The following is a 13,200-nucleotide window of genomic DNA, read 5'->3' as shown; positions in this document are numbered from 1 at the left end:
GATGACACATCCGGACGGATACACACGTTTCTTTTTAGAGGCTGAATTTCAATAGGGTGGATGGAGCTGTGGGGGGCGGGGAGGAGGTAAGTTCCAGTAGACTCCGAAGAAGGAGGTAAAGCTAGTCTGAGTGGATCCCGAGCTCACAGTAACAAGTGTTAATTTCCCACTTGGCTATTTATTCGTCTATTCGGCCACACCCTGGGCACCTACACAATAATAATGACACCTTGACACCTATAGTGCTTTTGAAAAAAAAAAAGGCCCTTTTGCATCATTTTACTGGCAAAATAAGCCTCTGGGATAGGGAGGGCAAATACTATCATTATTCCTGTTTTACAGATGAGGGAACTGGGGCCCAGAGATTAAGTGACCCAAGGCCCCATAGCAGGCCCTGTGGGAGAGAAGGGATTTGAACCCAGCTCACCTGGGGCGCCTTCCCACCATTAGCTTCGGCCCCTCAGCAAAGAGCTGATAGGGCATCGGTGGCCGGGCCCTCTGAGTGGGAAAGAGGCAGCGGGGAGCCAAAACAGTGGCTCCGCTCCTCACCGGATGGGTCGGGGTGAACTGGAACCATTAACGCTGCCCTACCTGTCACCACCAGCCAAGCTGGGCAGCTAAGGGGACCTCCCACCCCTCAGATGTGCCAGGGACACAAGTGGCCTCTTTGCCGGGCACCAGGAGCACTTATCCTAGGACCCCTTGGGATCCCCGCCAGGTCCAGGAACAGATGAGTTAAGCAACAGAGGATGAGGATGAAAACAACCAGATATGTTTGCTTTCTCCCCTGTCCCTCTCTCCCCCGCCCCCGATTCTTCCCTTCATTAACAGAGTAGGACATATGTCAGCCTCATCAGATCTCCTTGCTTAGCTTCTGCTGGTGGAGGGTAGTTCCCCTCTCTGTTATTTCTTTTCATGTCTCCCCATGTAGACTGAAAGCTTCTTGAGGGCAGGGATCACGTCCACCCACTCCATTGTATGGTATTCTCCCAAGTGCTTAGTCCAGTGCTCAGCACACGGTAAGTGATCAGTAAATACGATTGATTGAATCTGCCCCACAGTAAACTGCCCCGTGGGCCAGTCTCTGGGGAAAGCGAGTTTCGATGACAACCCTGCTTCTCGCTGGGGTAGGGTGCGATTCCCCTCACCCCTATCCCGAGAGTGCGGAGCTGCGACCCAGGCGAGTGAAGCTGGGTTGTGTCAGAGAGGAAGGAGAACAAGGGCTGTGCCTTCCAGGTTGGAGCTTCCAGGTCCATTCAGTTTGATCAATCATGGGATTCACTTCCCGAAATGAAAATACACTCTCTCTCTCTGTCATCTTATTAAAAAATGGCAATGTAAGTTCAATATTAACATTAAATTATTTTAATCATTAAGCTGTGTTAATGTGTGGTTAAATAGCACGATTGGCTCTTTGTGCACCAACTGCTCGAAGATTTCCCTTTTTTCTTGGCTGTTGGACACAAACAGGTTGCTTACCCCTTTTATATCTTTTGGGAGGAAAAGCTGGTGGCTGGTACTTGGTTACAGATCTTTTTTTCTTTCTTTTTTTTTTTTAAAGGCCTCTGTCTACTGTCAGGGTCCTGCTGGCCACCTTGATGAACAGCTACCATCCCCTTGGAGGCAGGACCTGGGAGGGGATTCTGCCCTCCATGATGAGTTCAATGAATCTTAAGTTCTTGCGGCCTTGTCTGGGGTCTGGTTCTCTCGCTCCTGTCTTTTTCCACAAGAGGAAGTGGGCAGGTTTGCAGGCGCATGCCTCCCTCTGGGGATGGGATCCCAGGAATCCGATTCCTGGACTATGATGCCTGTGACTGAGAGTCAAACAGGCCTTGTTTACAGCCACGACCGTGGAGGAGATCTAGCGGAACCTGGCTAGTTCATTTCCCAAATGACAGCCACTTATGGGATTTTGCTCTGGGGGATTGCTCGCCACCTCCCCCGTTTTTATGACCCAACCACCCCCTTGCCCAGAAGTGGTGGGTGTAGGGGAAGGGTCTGCGATGGGGCAGGGAGACCCGGATACTGCAGCAGGCCTGAGAGAGACCAGGGCAATTTCATTTGTTTGCCCAGGTCTAAAGCTAATTACTAGTCAACTAATTTTATTGATTTCAAATCCCTTTTAGCTGAGATTTTGCTGTAAGGCTGATTGCCAGAGTGATTAGGCTACAAGGCTGCTTAATTTGGAAGTGTTTATCAAGCAGCCTTCTGCCACCTCGGTTTCGAATCAAATTACAGTCGCACCAGCTTTTATTGAAGATTCAGACCACTAGCTCGGGCTGCTGGCAGAAGGCTCTGGTGTCGGGCTGCATTCAGTAGGTTCTCTTCTCCTCCCCTTGGGCGTCAGAGGGAGAGTGGTGAGGGGAGAGAGAGGTTAACTATATTCATAGATGTGACGATAGGAGATTGTTGAGTGGAGGGGTTCCCCCCCCCCTTCCCCCCCACCCCCCTTCTGCTCCAAGAGAGCAACCATTGTGTAACCGTCCTGCTGTGATGTGTGTACCCTCAGGAAGTAGCCAAGCAAACTGCCACTGCTGCCCTCCTTTTTGCCTCAGTTCTGGAAATCAGGGTGCCCACCCACAGTGTTCCCAAGGTTGGCAGACTGCCAGCAGGGGCCCGGAGCCTGGACACCTCTCCTATTCCCCTCCCTCAAACAGGATCGAGAGTACTTTCTGGCAGCACTGCCAGCCCTAGCTTGCGCTTAGTCCCGGGTGCCCAGGGAGGGAGGTAATAAACCAGCATGCTATGTGGTTATTTGGGTTTGTTCTCATTCCCTCCCTCTCTCCCAACACCCCCCCCCCCCACCCGGGGGCAGACCCAGCTATTCAGAGCCATTAACTTGGGGCCTTTGTGAGCTGGGGGTGTGGAAGCCATGCTGGGCCTAAGGACACCTGGAGGTTTCTTTCTGTTTCTGGTTCCACAGCCACCCTGCAGTGGGGGCCTTCTTCCTTTGATTTCCTCATCCCCCAGCTCTGCACGTATGCCCCAAAATCTTACCAGCTTGCCCCATCACATAGGAATTCATCACTCCCTCCATCCATCCATCCATCCCTCTCTCAGTGGTATTTAAAATGAATACGGTTGGTGCTCTTCGTTCCTTTGCCGGGGATATTTTGTCACTTGCTCTGGCCAAGAGACCATTAGCCAGGCTGCCGTAAAGTACTTGGAGCAACTGAGAAGGCTCCTGCTTCCCTCTTCAGCCTTGGTCAACTTCTGCGGCCAAGGATCTTGCTGATCCCTCTGGTGAAGGGGCCACATGGGGGGGTGCCTTTGCAGCTTGGTGGAATTTATCATGGGGGAGGGGGGTGGGAGGGGTGGAATCGGGGTCAGCCCTGGCCTTTCCGCTTCACAACTGGGTGAAAGGGGCTTGAGGAAGGGTTGGAGAAGGAGAGATGGGGAATGTAGTGGGGAAGAGGAGAGTTGAGTGAGGTGGGGAAAATCTGTCAGACCTCTTCTCCCCAGAAAACACAGAAGAAGCAGTTACCCAGTTGTTTTGTGCCAAGCACTGAATTTAAATGCTGGGGTAGATACAGAACCATCTGGTCGGACACAGTTCCAGGGCCACCTAGGACTGACTCAATCAATCAATGGTATTTATTGAGTGCTTACTGTATGCAGAGCACTGTACTAAATGCTAGACTCACAGTCTGGGGGGTGGGAGAATGGGCTTTCAGGCTTCCTTTGGGTTGCTGGCAATTCACTGGACCGTATATTTTTGCTTCCATGCTTGCTGAGCGGGAGTGACTCCTGCCCTGCCCAGAAGCAAGGTCAGGTGCCCTCTGGGGTCTCCAGGTGGTTGGAAGCTTGAGAGAGCACCGGGGAGGGGTGTGTTTCAAAGGATGGGACTTGCCAGCTCTTATGGCTCAGAACCAAGACATCGGGACCAGTTGGGAGTCTCCCTTCTCCACTCATTGGATGCAGCCCCCAAGTCTGTGCTTCCTGCTGGTTTCTGGACCTAACCAAGCCCGGCTCCTCCTCCTTTTCTTCTTTGTTCTCCTCCTCCACCCCCAGATTGACTTATCAAGTCCACTGCTCATCCAACTGACATTACCTTGTGAGCAGCTGGCAAGAAGGGGGGCATGTCTCTATGCCTCCTGCCCGGTGGTGGTGGTGAGTTCTGAGTTGAGAATCTAGCAGAACTGGGCAGGAAGAATTGTTCTCTGGCTTCACCAGGGCCACGCTTGGGGTGGAGGGGAGGCTCTGGTCTACAGTTGCATCGACCAGTTGTCATGTTTCCAAATGGGACAGGATCAGGGAATTTATTTGGATGATGCCAAAGCAAAGCCTAGTTCTCTTTTTTTCTGAAGGGCAATTGCCGCCTCCTGCTTGCCCTTTCTACCCTATCCCTGATCCACTTAGCTGTCAGCTGCAAAGCCTAGAACCCTGGGGAAGCCAAGGGAGGATGGGACAGGCAGGCCACCTCTCATTGGATGGGAAGGCTTTCTCGAGATGCAACTTGGACTAGTTTGTGCAGTTATAACGATGATCGTAGATCGGCCCTTTTTAGCTCTGGCATTAAAAAAAAAAAAAAGTAAAAAATATTACCCACTGACAGCTACATCTTATTCTACTAGTTCATTTTAATTAGAACATGAACAAGCAGTGCATCATGAATATTCATGATCTGGGTTATTAAAATGCATAATTAATCTTTGGTGGTTTTGATTTTAATAACTATTAATAGAAGAGGGGAGAAGAAGTCCCTGTTTTGGAAATTTCTGTATCAGGATTCAGTTTGGAAATCTTTTCCATTTAAAGGGAAAGTTGGGTTCCTTGAATTGTCGACCTTATGGGTGCTTAAGGCTGTTGCGGGTGTGTGTGTGTGCCTTTGTACAGGTGTGAGGCGGGATCCCCAAACTGGTGCATTTGATATCTCCCCTCTTCTTTTCTGAATTAAGAGTGTTCTTCAAAGATTGAGGGGAGCCCCCCCCCCCGCCCCCCTCATACCTCCTCCTCCTGCTTCTCCTCCCTCCCCCCAAAGGCAAGGGTGTTGAAACCTCGAGGAGTTCCCTGTTCTTAAACCTGTCCCCTTCTTGTCAGTGAACTAGCCTCTTCCAGATTTTCTAGAGGCAGTCTGGGAGCCAGCCGATGCCAGACGGAAGTAGGAGGAGCTAGGTGTCAAGCACGGAGGGCAGTGTCTGAAACATGGGTGGCCTAAGGGAGGAGGACTAGGATGAAGACTCAAGGAGAGGACATCACTCGTCTCTATTTTGAGATGAAGGATGGACGCTTTGACTCCAGGCCATCCCACCATTGACTGTCATCCCATATCGGAACCAAGTTGGGAACCAATATAAATAGATCAATCAGTTGTATTTATTCAGCACTTCTTGTGTGCAGAGCTCTGTACTGAACTCTTGGGAGTGGACAGTACAATAGAACTGATAGGCATGGTCCCTGCCCACAAGGAACTTACAGTCTAGAGGGGGATATAGATATTAAAATAAAGAAATTACAGATATGTGCATAAGTGCTGAGGGTTGGGTGAATATCAAGTGCTGAGTGCATAGGCGACACAGACGGGAGAGGGTGTGAGGAAAAGAGGGCTTAATCAGGGTGGACCTTTTGGAGGAGATGGGATTTTATTAAGACTTTGAATGGAGGGAGAGTGGTGATCTGTCACATAGAAAGGGGGAGGGAGTTCTAGACCAAAGGGAGGACATGGGCCAGGGATTGACAAGGAAATACACAAGATTGAGGTGCAGAAGAGGAATGAAGTGTGCAGATTGATTGATTTACTGGGCTGTAGTAGAGCTTCAGCGAGGTAAATTAGGAGGGTGTGGGCCTTAAAGCTGACGGGAAGAAGTTTCTGTTGATGCCAAGGTGGTTGGACAACCACTGGCGGTTCTTGAGGAGTGGGGAAACATGGAATGAATTTATTTTTTAGAAAAATCATCTGGGCAGCAGAGTGGAGTATGGACTGGAGTGGGGAGAGGAGGCAGTGAGGTCAGCAAGAAGGCAGGTGCAGCAGTCATAACAATAATAATAATGATATTAATGTTGGTTTTTGTTAAGCGCTTACTATGTGCAGAGCACTGTTCTAAGCCCTGGGGTAGATACAGAGTAATCAGGTTGTCCCATATGAGGCTCACAATCTTAATCCCCATTTTACAGATGAAGTAACTGAGGCACAGAGAAGTTAAGTGACTTGCCCACAGTCACACAGCTGACTAGTGGCAGAGCCGGGATTCGAACCCATGACCTCTGACTCCCAAGCCCGGGCTCTTTCCACTGAGCCATCCTGCTTCTCTGTTTGGGTGGGGTAGGATAAGTACTTGGATCATCATGGTAGTTTGGATGGAGAGGCGGGGTGGACTTTAGCAATGTTGTGAAGGTTGAGCCTTCAGGATTTGGTGATAGATCAAATATGTGGGTTGAATAACACAGGTGGGACAAGGATAATGCCAGGATTGGATTTGGCAAGAAGAAAGTTATTGGTGACCTAAGAGAGGGCTGTTTCCATGGAGTGAAGGGGACAGAAGCCAAATTGCAGGGGGCTATGGAGAGAGAGAGATTAGACATCAGTCGAATTTATTGAGTGCTTACTATGTGCAGAGCACTATACTAAGTGGTTAGGAGAACGCAATACAACAGAATTAGCAGCCACGTTTGTTGCCCATAGCGAGCTTACAGTCTAGAGGGGGAGATAGACATTAATATGAATAAATAAGTCATTTATAATATATAATTTAAAGATATGTACATAATTCCTCTGGGGTTGGGGTGGGGCAAATATCAAATGCCCAGAGATCACAGATGCAGAAGGGAGAGTGAGCTGGGGAAAAGAAAGCTTAATTGGGGAAGGCCTCTTGGGAAAATGTTCATTCATTCAATCATATTTATTGAGCACTTACAGTGTGCAGAGCATGTGACCTTAATAATGCTTTGAAGGTGGAGAGAGTGGAGGTCTGGTGTATATGGGGGGGAAGGGAATTCCAGGCTAGGAGGTGGACATGGAAAAGGGGTCTGCAACAAGATGATAATACCATTATTATTATCATTATTGTAGACGAGATCGTGGCACAGTGAGTAAGCTGGCGCTAGAGGAGTGAAGTGTGTGGGATGGCTGTAATAAATTAGTGAGGTGAGGTGGGAGGGGGCAGCAGATTGAGTGCTTTAAAGGCAGTGATACGGAGTTTCTATAAGCAGCCATTGGAGATTCTTGAGGAGTGGGGAGAGGCAGGCTGAACATTTTTGTTGATAAATGATCCGTGCAACCAAGTGAAATATAGATTGGAGCAGGAAGAGACAGGAGGCCGGAAGGTCAGCAAGGAGGCAGTTGCAGTAGTCAAGGTGGGATAGGATAAGTGCTTGGATCAGCATGGTAGCAACTTGGATGGAGAGGAAAGGGTGGATTTTAGCAATTTTGTGAAGGTAGAACCGACAGGGTTTGGTGATAGATTGAATATGTGGGTGGAATGAGAGAGACGAGTCGAAGTAATGCCAAGGTTATGGGCTTGCGAGGTAGGGATCAGAGTGGTGTTGTCTGTGTGATGGGACAGACGGGGGGAAGACAGGGTTTGGGTGGGAAGATAAGGAATTCATTTTTGGAAATGTTTAATTTGAGATGCCAGTGGGACATCCAAGTAGATATGTCTTGAAGGCAGGAGCAAATATGAGATTGCAGGGAAGGAGAGAGGTCAGAACTGGAGATGTAGATTTGAGAATCATCTGTGTAGACATGATAATTGAAGCTGTGGGAGTGAATGAGTTCTCCAAGGGAGTGGGTGTAGAGGAAGAATAGGAGGGGACCTAGAATGAGCCTTGAGGGATGTCCACTGTCAGAGGGTAGGAGGTAGAGGAGGAGCCGGCAGGAGATTGAGAAGGAACAGTCAGAGAGATAGGAAGAGAACCAAGAGAGGACAGTGTCAGTATATCCAAAGTTGGATAATGTTTCAGGAAGGGGGTGGTCCCAATTGTCAAAGCCAGCTGAGCGGTCTAGGAGGATTAGAATGGAGTAGAGGCCAGATTTGGCAAGAAGGTTATTGGTTAACTTAGAGAGGGTTGTTTCTGTGGAGTGAAGGGGGCGGAAGCCAGATTGGAGAAGATTTAGGAGAGAATTGGAGGATTGGAAATGGAGACAGCAGGTGTAAACAACTCTCTCAAGAAGTTTGGAGAGAAATGGTAGGAGGGAGATGGGGTGATAACTGAAGGGAGCCATGGGGTCAAAGGAAGGTTTGTTTAGGGTGCGTGTTTGAAAGCAGTTGGGAAGGAGCCATTGGAAAGTGAACATTTGAAGGTGGGCATGTGAGGTTTGAAGTGTCAGTGGATCATCCGGGTTCCTGATAGCAGAAGGAAATGTGAGACTGCAGAGAAGGAGGTAGGTCAGGGCTGGAGAGGTAGACTTGGGAATCATCTGCATAGAAACGGTAGTTGAAGCTGAGAGACTGAATAGGTTCTCAAAGGGAGTGGGTGTAGATGGAGAATAGAAGGGGACCCAGAACTGAGCCTTGAGGGACTCCCACAGATGGGGTCGGAGGGAAGGCATTCATTCATTAAGTCATATTTATTGAGCGCTTACTGTATGCAGAACACTGTACTATGCACTTGGGAGAGTACAGTAAAACATTGAACAGACGCATTCCCTGCCCACAATGAGCTTACAGTGTAGAGGAAGAGAGGGGGACATTAATATAAATAAATTACAGATGTGTACATAAGTGCTGTGGAGCTGGGAGGGGAGATGAGTAAAGGAAGCAAGTCAGGGAGATGCAGTAGGGAGTGGGGGAAGAGGAAAGGGGGACTGAGGCAGAGAAGCCTGTGAAAGAGGCTAAGAAGGAGTAGCAAGAGATATTAGATAGGAAGAGAGCCAGGAGAGGACAGTGTCAGTGATGCCAGAGTTGGATAATGTTTTCAGGAGAAGCGGATGGGCCATAATGTCGAAGGCTGCTGAGAGGACAGGAAAGATCAGGATTGAGTAGAGGCCATTGGATTTGGCAAGAAGATCATTGGTGACATTAGAAAGGGCTGTTTCTGTGGAGTGAAGAGGATGGAAGCCAGAGTGGAGAGGGTCACAGGGAGAATTGGATGAGAGGAAGTGGAATCAGCGCGTGTAGACAATTCACTTGAATTTGGAGAGGAACGGAAGGAGGGAGATGGTGATAACCGGAGGGAGCCATGAGGTCATGAGAGAGTGTTTTGGGGTTAGGGGAGACAGGAGCATATTTGAAAGCAGTGGAGAAGAAGCCATTGGAAAGTGAACGGTTGAAGATAGTGGTCAGGGAGGGAAGAAGGAAGAGGGCAGGCATTTTCATAAAGTATGAGGGAATGAGGTCAGAGGCACAAGTGGAGGGGATAGATTTTGAGAGGAATTAGGATATCTCATGAGATACTGCTGGGAAAGATGAGAGAGTCGAAGATTGGGTAGGAGGAGGGAGGAACTGGAGAGGAGCAGGGGACATTTTAGGGAGAATATGCCTGATGGTTTCAATTTTGATCAATAAATCATGTGGCCAAGTCATTAGAGGCCAAAGATGGAGGTGTGGGGCGTTTGAGGAGGGAACATCTGGAACAGCTGGCACCGGCAACAGGCATGGGAGTCAGGAAGGATGGTAAAGTATTGTTGCTGGGCGGAGGAGAGGCTTGAATTAAAGCCGGCGGGGATGAAGTTGAGTTGGACAAGGTCGACCTGATATCTGGACTTCTGCCAGCAGTGCTCCGCAGCTCAAGCACAGGAGTGGAGGAAGCATGGTGATCCAGGGTTGTGAGTTAGTGATATGAGATTGGCAGAGGCACAGGGGAGCGAGGGAGTTGAGTTCAGGGGAAAGGGCAGGGTTGAGAGTGTCAGCTTGTACGTTGAGAAGGTATTTTGGGTGGGGAGGGCAAATGGGGTGATGACTTTAGAAAATTGGAGGGAGTTGAAAGATCAGAGGTTTCTCTAGGGAACTGGACAGATTTGAGGGGCGGGGGAGTGTGGGAGAGAAGGCAGGTGAGGAGATTTTGGTCAGGCAGAGGGATTCAGGGTTGGTGAGGGTAGAGATTGTACTAGACTATAAGCTCATCGTGAGGAGGGAACGTGTCTGCCAATTCTGTTGTACTTTCCCAAGTGCTCTGTACAATGAGTGATTGATTAGTAACTAATGATGAGATAGAGCGTTTGTCCAAGTTGATGAGTGGGTGAGGCAGAATGGAGGATTCATTCATTCAGTCATACTTATTGAGCGCTTACTGTTTATGGACCACTGTAATAAGCGCTTGGGAGAGTGCAATACAGCGTTCATTGGATTTGGGGAGTGGTAGAAAGAAGGCAGCGGGAAGCAGCGTGACCAAGTAGAAAGAGCACAAGCCTAGGAGTCAGGGGACCTAGTCCTAGTCCCGGCTTCGCCACTTGTCTTGTGTGACCATGGGAAAGTCACTTCACTTCTTTGTGCCTAAGTTACCTCATCTGGAAAATGGGGATTAAAACTGTGAGCCCTATGTGGGACAGGGACTGTGTCCAACCTGATTCTCTTGTATCTACCTCCAGCGCTTGTTAAAGTGCCCGGCACGTAGTAAGCGTTTACAAATCCATTATTATTATTATTATTATCCTCATTGATATCGAAGTCCCCAAGAGTCAGTGGAAGGATAGAGAAAGAGAGGAGGAATGTGAGAAAGGGATCAAAATGGTTGAGAAAGTTGCAGGAGGAGCCTGGGAGGCAGTAGGTGACTGTGACTAGTAATTGGAGTGGATAGCAAAGGTGGATAATGTGGGCTTCAAAAGAGAGGAAAGAGGGGGATTGGGGAGGTGGGTTGGTGTGAACGTGCCATTGGGAGCAAGACGCAAAAGTCTTGGGAAGAGGGAGAACATGAGGCCCAGTCTGGGGAGAGCAGAAGGGGAGACGGTGTCATCTAGTCCCCGCTAGACTGTAAACTTGTCGTGGGCAGGGAATCTGTCATAGTGTTGTTGGTACTCTCCCCAACGCTTAGCACACTGCCCTGCATACAGTAAGGGATCAAAAAAACCCATTGATTGGTTTAGAAAGAATACCATCGAGTGATCTGTGGAGAGCCAGGTTTCAGTGTTTGTTGAGGGTTTACTATGTGCAGAGTTAACAAACACGTACCCTGCTCGTAATGAGCTTACAGTCTGTAGGGGGAGACCAACATCAATATGAATAAGTAATTTATAATAAATAATTTAAAGATATGTCCCTAAGTGCTGTGGGACTGAGGGGGGAGCGAATATCAAATGCCCAAAGGTCACAGATCCAAGTGCATAGGTGATGCAGAAGGGAGGAGGAGCCAGGGAGCCATGATAGAATGGGAGTTCCACAGGCTGTACTTTGCTGAGGCTGTTGGGGATGTGGGGGGCGGGGGGGTGAGGGGGCGTTGGATGGGAGTGGGCTGTCCTGGGAGGAGGGGCAATGAGGGGTGGCTCTGGGGATGAAGGAATGGACGCCGTGAGAAGTAGGAAAGAGTTGGATGGAGGAGGGTGGAAGGAGTGCTAGGAAGGAAGGGCAGGGATGGGTTTTTTATGGTATTTAAGTGCTTACTATGTGTCAAACACTGTTCTAAGCACTGGAGTAGATAGAAGTTGGAGTTGATTAGAGGGAGGGGATTGAGGGGACATGGAGAGATCAGAGAAGTTAAGGGTTACGGGAGAGATTGTCCGTAGTTATAACTGCTTGATCTGGTGATTTCATTGACCAGCTGCCTGATTTGAATGTAGGTCCCTGGGTCCCTGAGAGCAAAGAGGAGAAGCAGCATAGCCTACTGGAAAGGTCAAGGGGCCTGGGTTCTAATCCCAGCTTTGCCACTTGTCTGCTGGGTGACCTTGGGCAAATCACTAAATTTCTCTGTGCTTCAGTTTTCTGTAAAATGGAGATTAAATCCTAATCCCTCCTACTTAGACTGGAAGTTCCATGTGGGAGAGGGACTGTGTCCACCCTGATTATCTTGCATCTACCCCGGGGCTGAGTACAGTGCTTAGCACAGAGTAAGCACTTAACAAATATAAATAGCAAATACAAGTAATTGAAGAGGAGGATGTTCAGGAGAACCAGCAGCTGAGTTGATATGAAGGAAAGAGGGGCCTTTGTCACCAGCAGATCAGACAGACACACCCATTCGTTGTTCCCCACTGTGCCCCCAGGTCTGTGTGTCATGGTGGCCAGTGGGAGCAGGGAGACGTCAGATGATTGAATGGTCACTTCTCTGTTCGGGAGTGAATTCTTTGTGTCCCAGCAAGTGGCCGCCCGGCAGTGGTTCCGAGGTTAGTGGGTACAATTTTTTAATCAGCTGAGTTATGTTTATTTGAAGCTTGGTATGTTGGGTCTGCTGGTGCTCTTGCTGAGTACTTAGGAGGGCTTGTGTTCTGTGGGAGGTCCAAGAATAATATGATCATTCACATAATATCCAAGAGAGAGCTGGAGCAGGAGCAGTTGTTGAGGTCCAAGGAGAAATGACAGTGAAGGGGCACAGGGAGGAAGTGGGTGGGGCCTTTGAAAACGGCCCTCACAGCATTCCTGGGTTGGTCTTGGTCTTCCTCCATGGAGCAGGTCTCAAAAACACCAGTTCCAACTAGGGTTCTGGCTTCTTTGAGACTTCGGCCTTTCAATCAGTGGAGCACCTTCCTTCTTCTTTTCTTCCATCAAACATTCCTCTCCTAGTACTCCTTGACCTTCCGCCCTTCGCTCCTTCCCCAGCAGTGGTGGCCCACGATCCCTTGGGCCTCCCAAGCCCGTTGACCTGGAAGCCGGGGCTGAGTCCCGGGGCCTGCGGCGGGGATGGATACAGTCAAAGTGCGGGCAGACTGGTGACAGAGTCCGCTTTGCCTCTCCAGACCCTTGGATCCTGGCTGCTCTGTCACTGACCAGGGAGGGAGCAATGGGTTGAATGATTTTGGTCCATGTGTTTCCAGGGGTCTGCAGATGAGTGGCTTGGAAAATACATCGACATAACAGAAGTTTATTCTGGGAAGTCGGAGGTGGGAGAATTGGCAGCAGTTCTCCCTAGTACCCAAGGTCTTATTAGGGGCTTATCCCTGCTTTGCACAGTAATCACATTGGAAATTTTTGATTAGAAAACAAAATCTAAATGAGAACTATGAATATTCATTATGGTAGAGATTAATATGCATAATTATGCAAATTAGACAGCAATTAAACACCAATTCTCCAGGGAAATGATTAACACAAAGGCCCAGAAATAGAAGGATGTAATTTGAAAGAAGTTTCTGGTTAAATGAGCAGTAAGGGGGGCAGAGAAGACAAATACGGT

General features: G+C 48.9%; 1 protein-coding gene across 17 annotated transcripts in view; it reads left to right on the top strand.

Moving 5' to 3' along the window:
• The window catches only part of TCF3 (transcription factor 3), a 137,410-nt gene that overhangs the window by 73,927 nt on the left and 50,283 nt on the right, over positions 1–13,200 (top strand). For 2 of the 17 annotated variants that reach the window (XM_029052598.2, XM_029052597.2), the window contains exon 1: positions 12,109–12,193. The exons of the other annotated variants lie outside the window; for them this stretch is intronic. In XM_029052598.2, coding sequence (XP_028908431.1) covers positions 12,124–12,193 — 70 coding nt within the window. In that variant the 5' untranslated portion in view covers positions 12,109–12,123. Of the gene's footprint in view, positions 1–12,108; positions 12,194–13,200 lie in introns of those variants that run through there. 17 annotated transcript variants of the gene reach the window in all.

The sequence above is a fragment of the Ornithorhynchus anatinus genome, chromosome X2, assembly GCF_004115215.2.
Source record: "Ornithorhynchus anatinus isolate Pmale09 chromosome X2, mOrnAna1.pri.v4, whole genome shotgun sequence".
NCBI classification, from domain to species: Eukaryota; Metazoa; Chordata; class Mammalia; order Monotremata; family Ornithorhynchidae; genus Ornithorhynchus; species Ornithorhynchus anatinus.
This window is presented reverse-complemented; position numbering and strand designations above follow the sequence as displayed.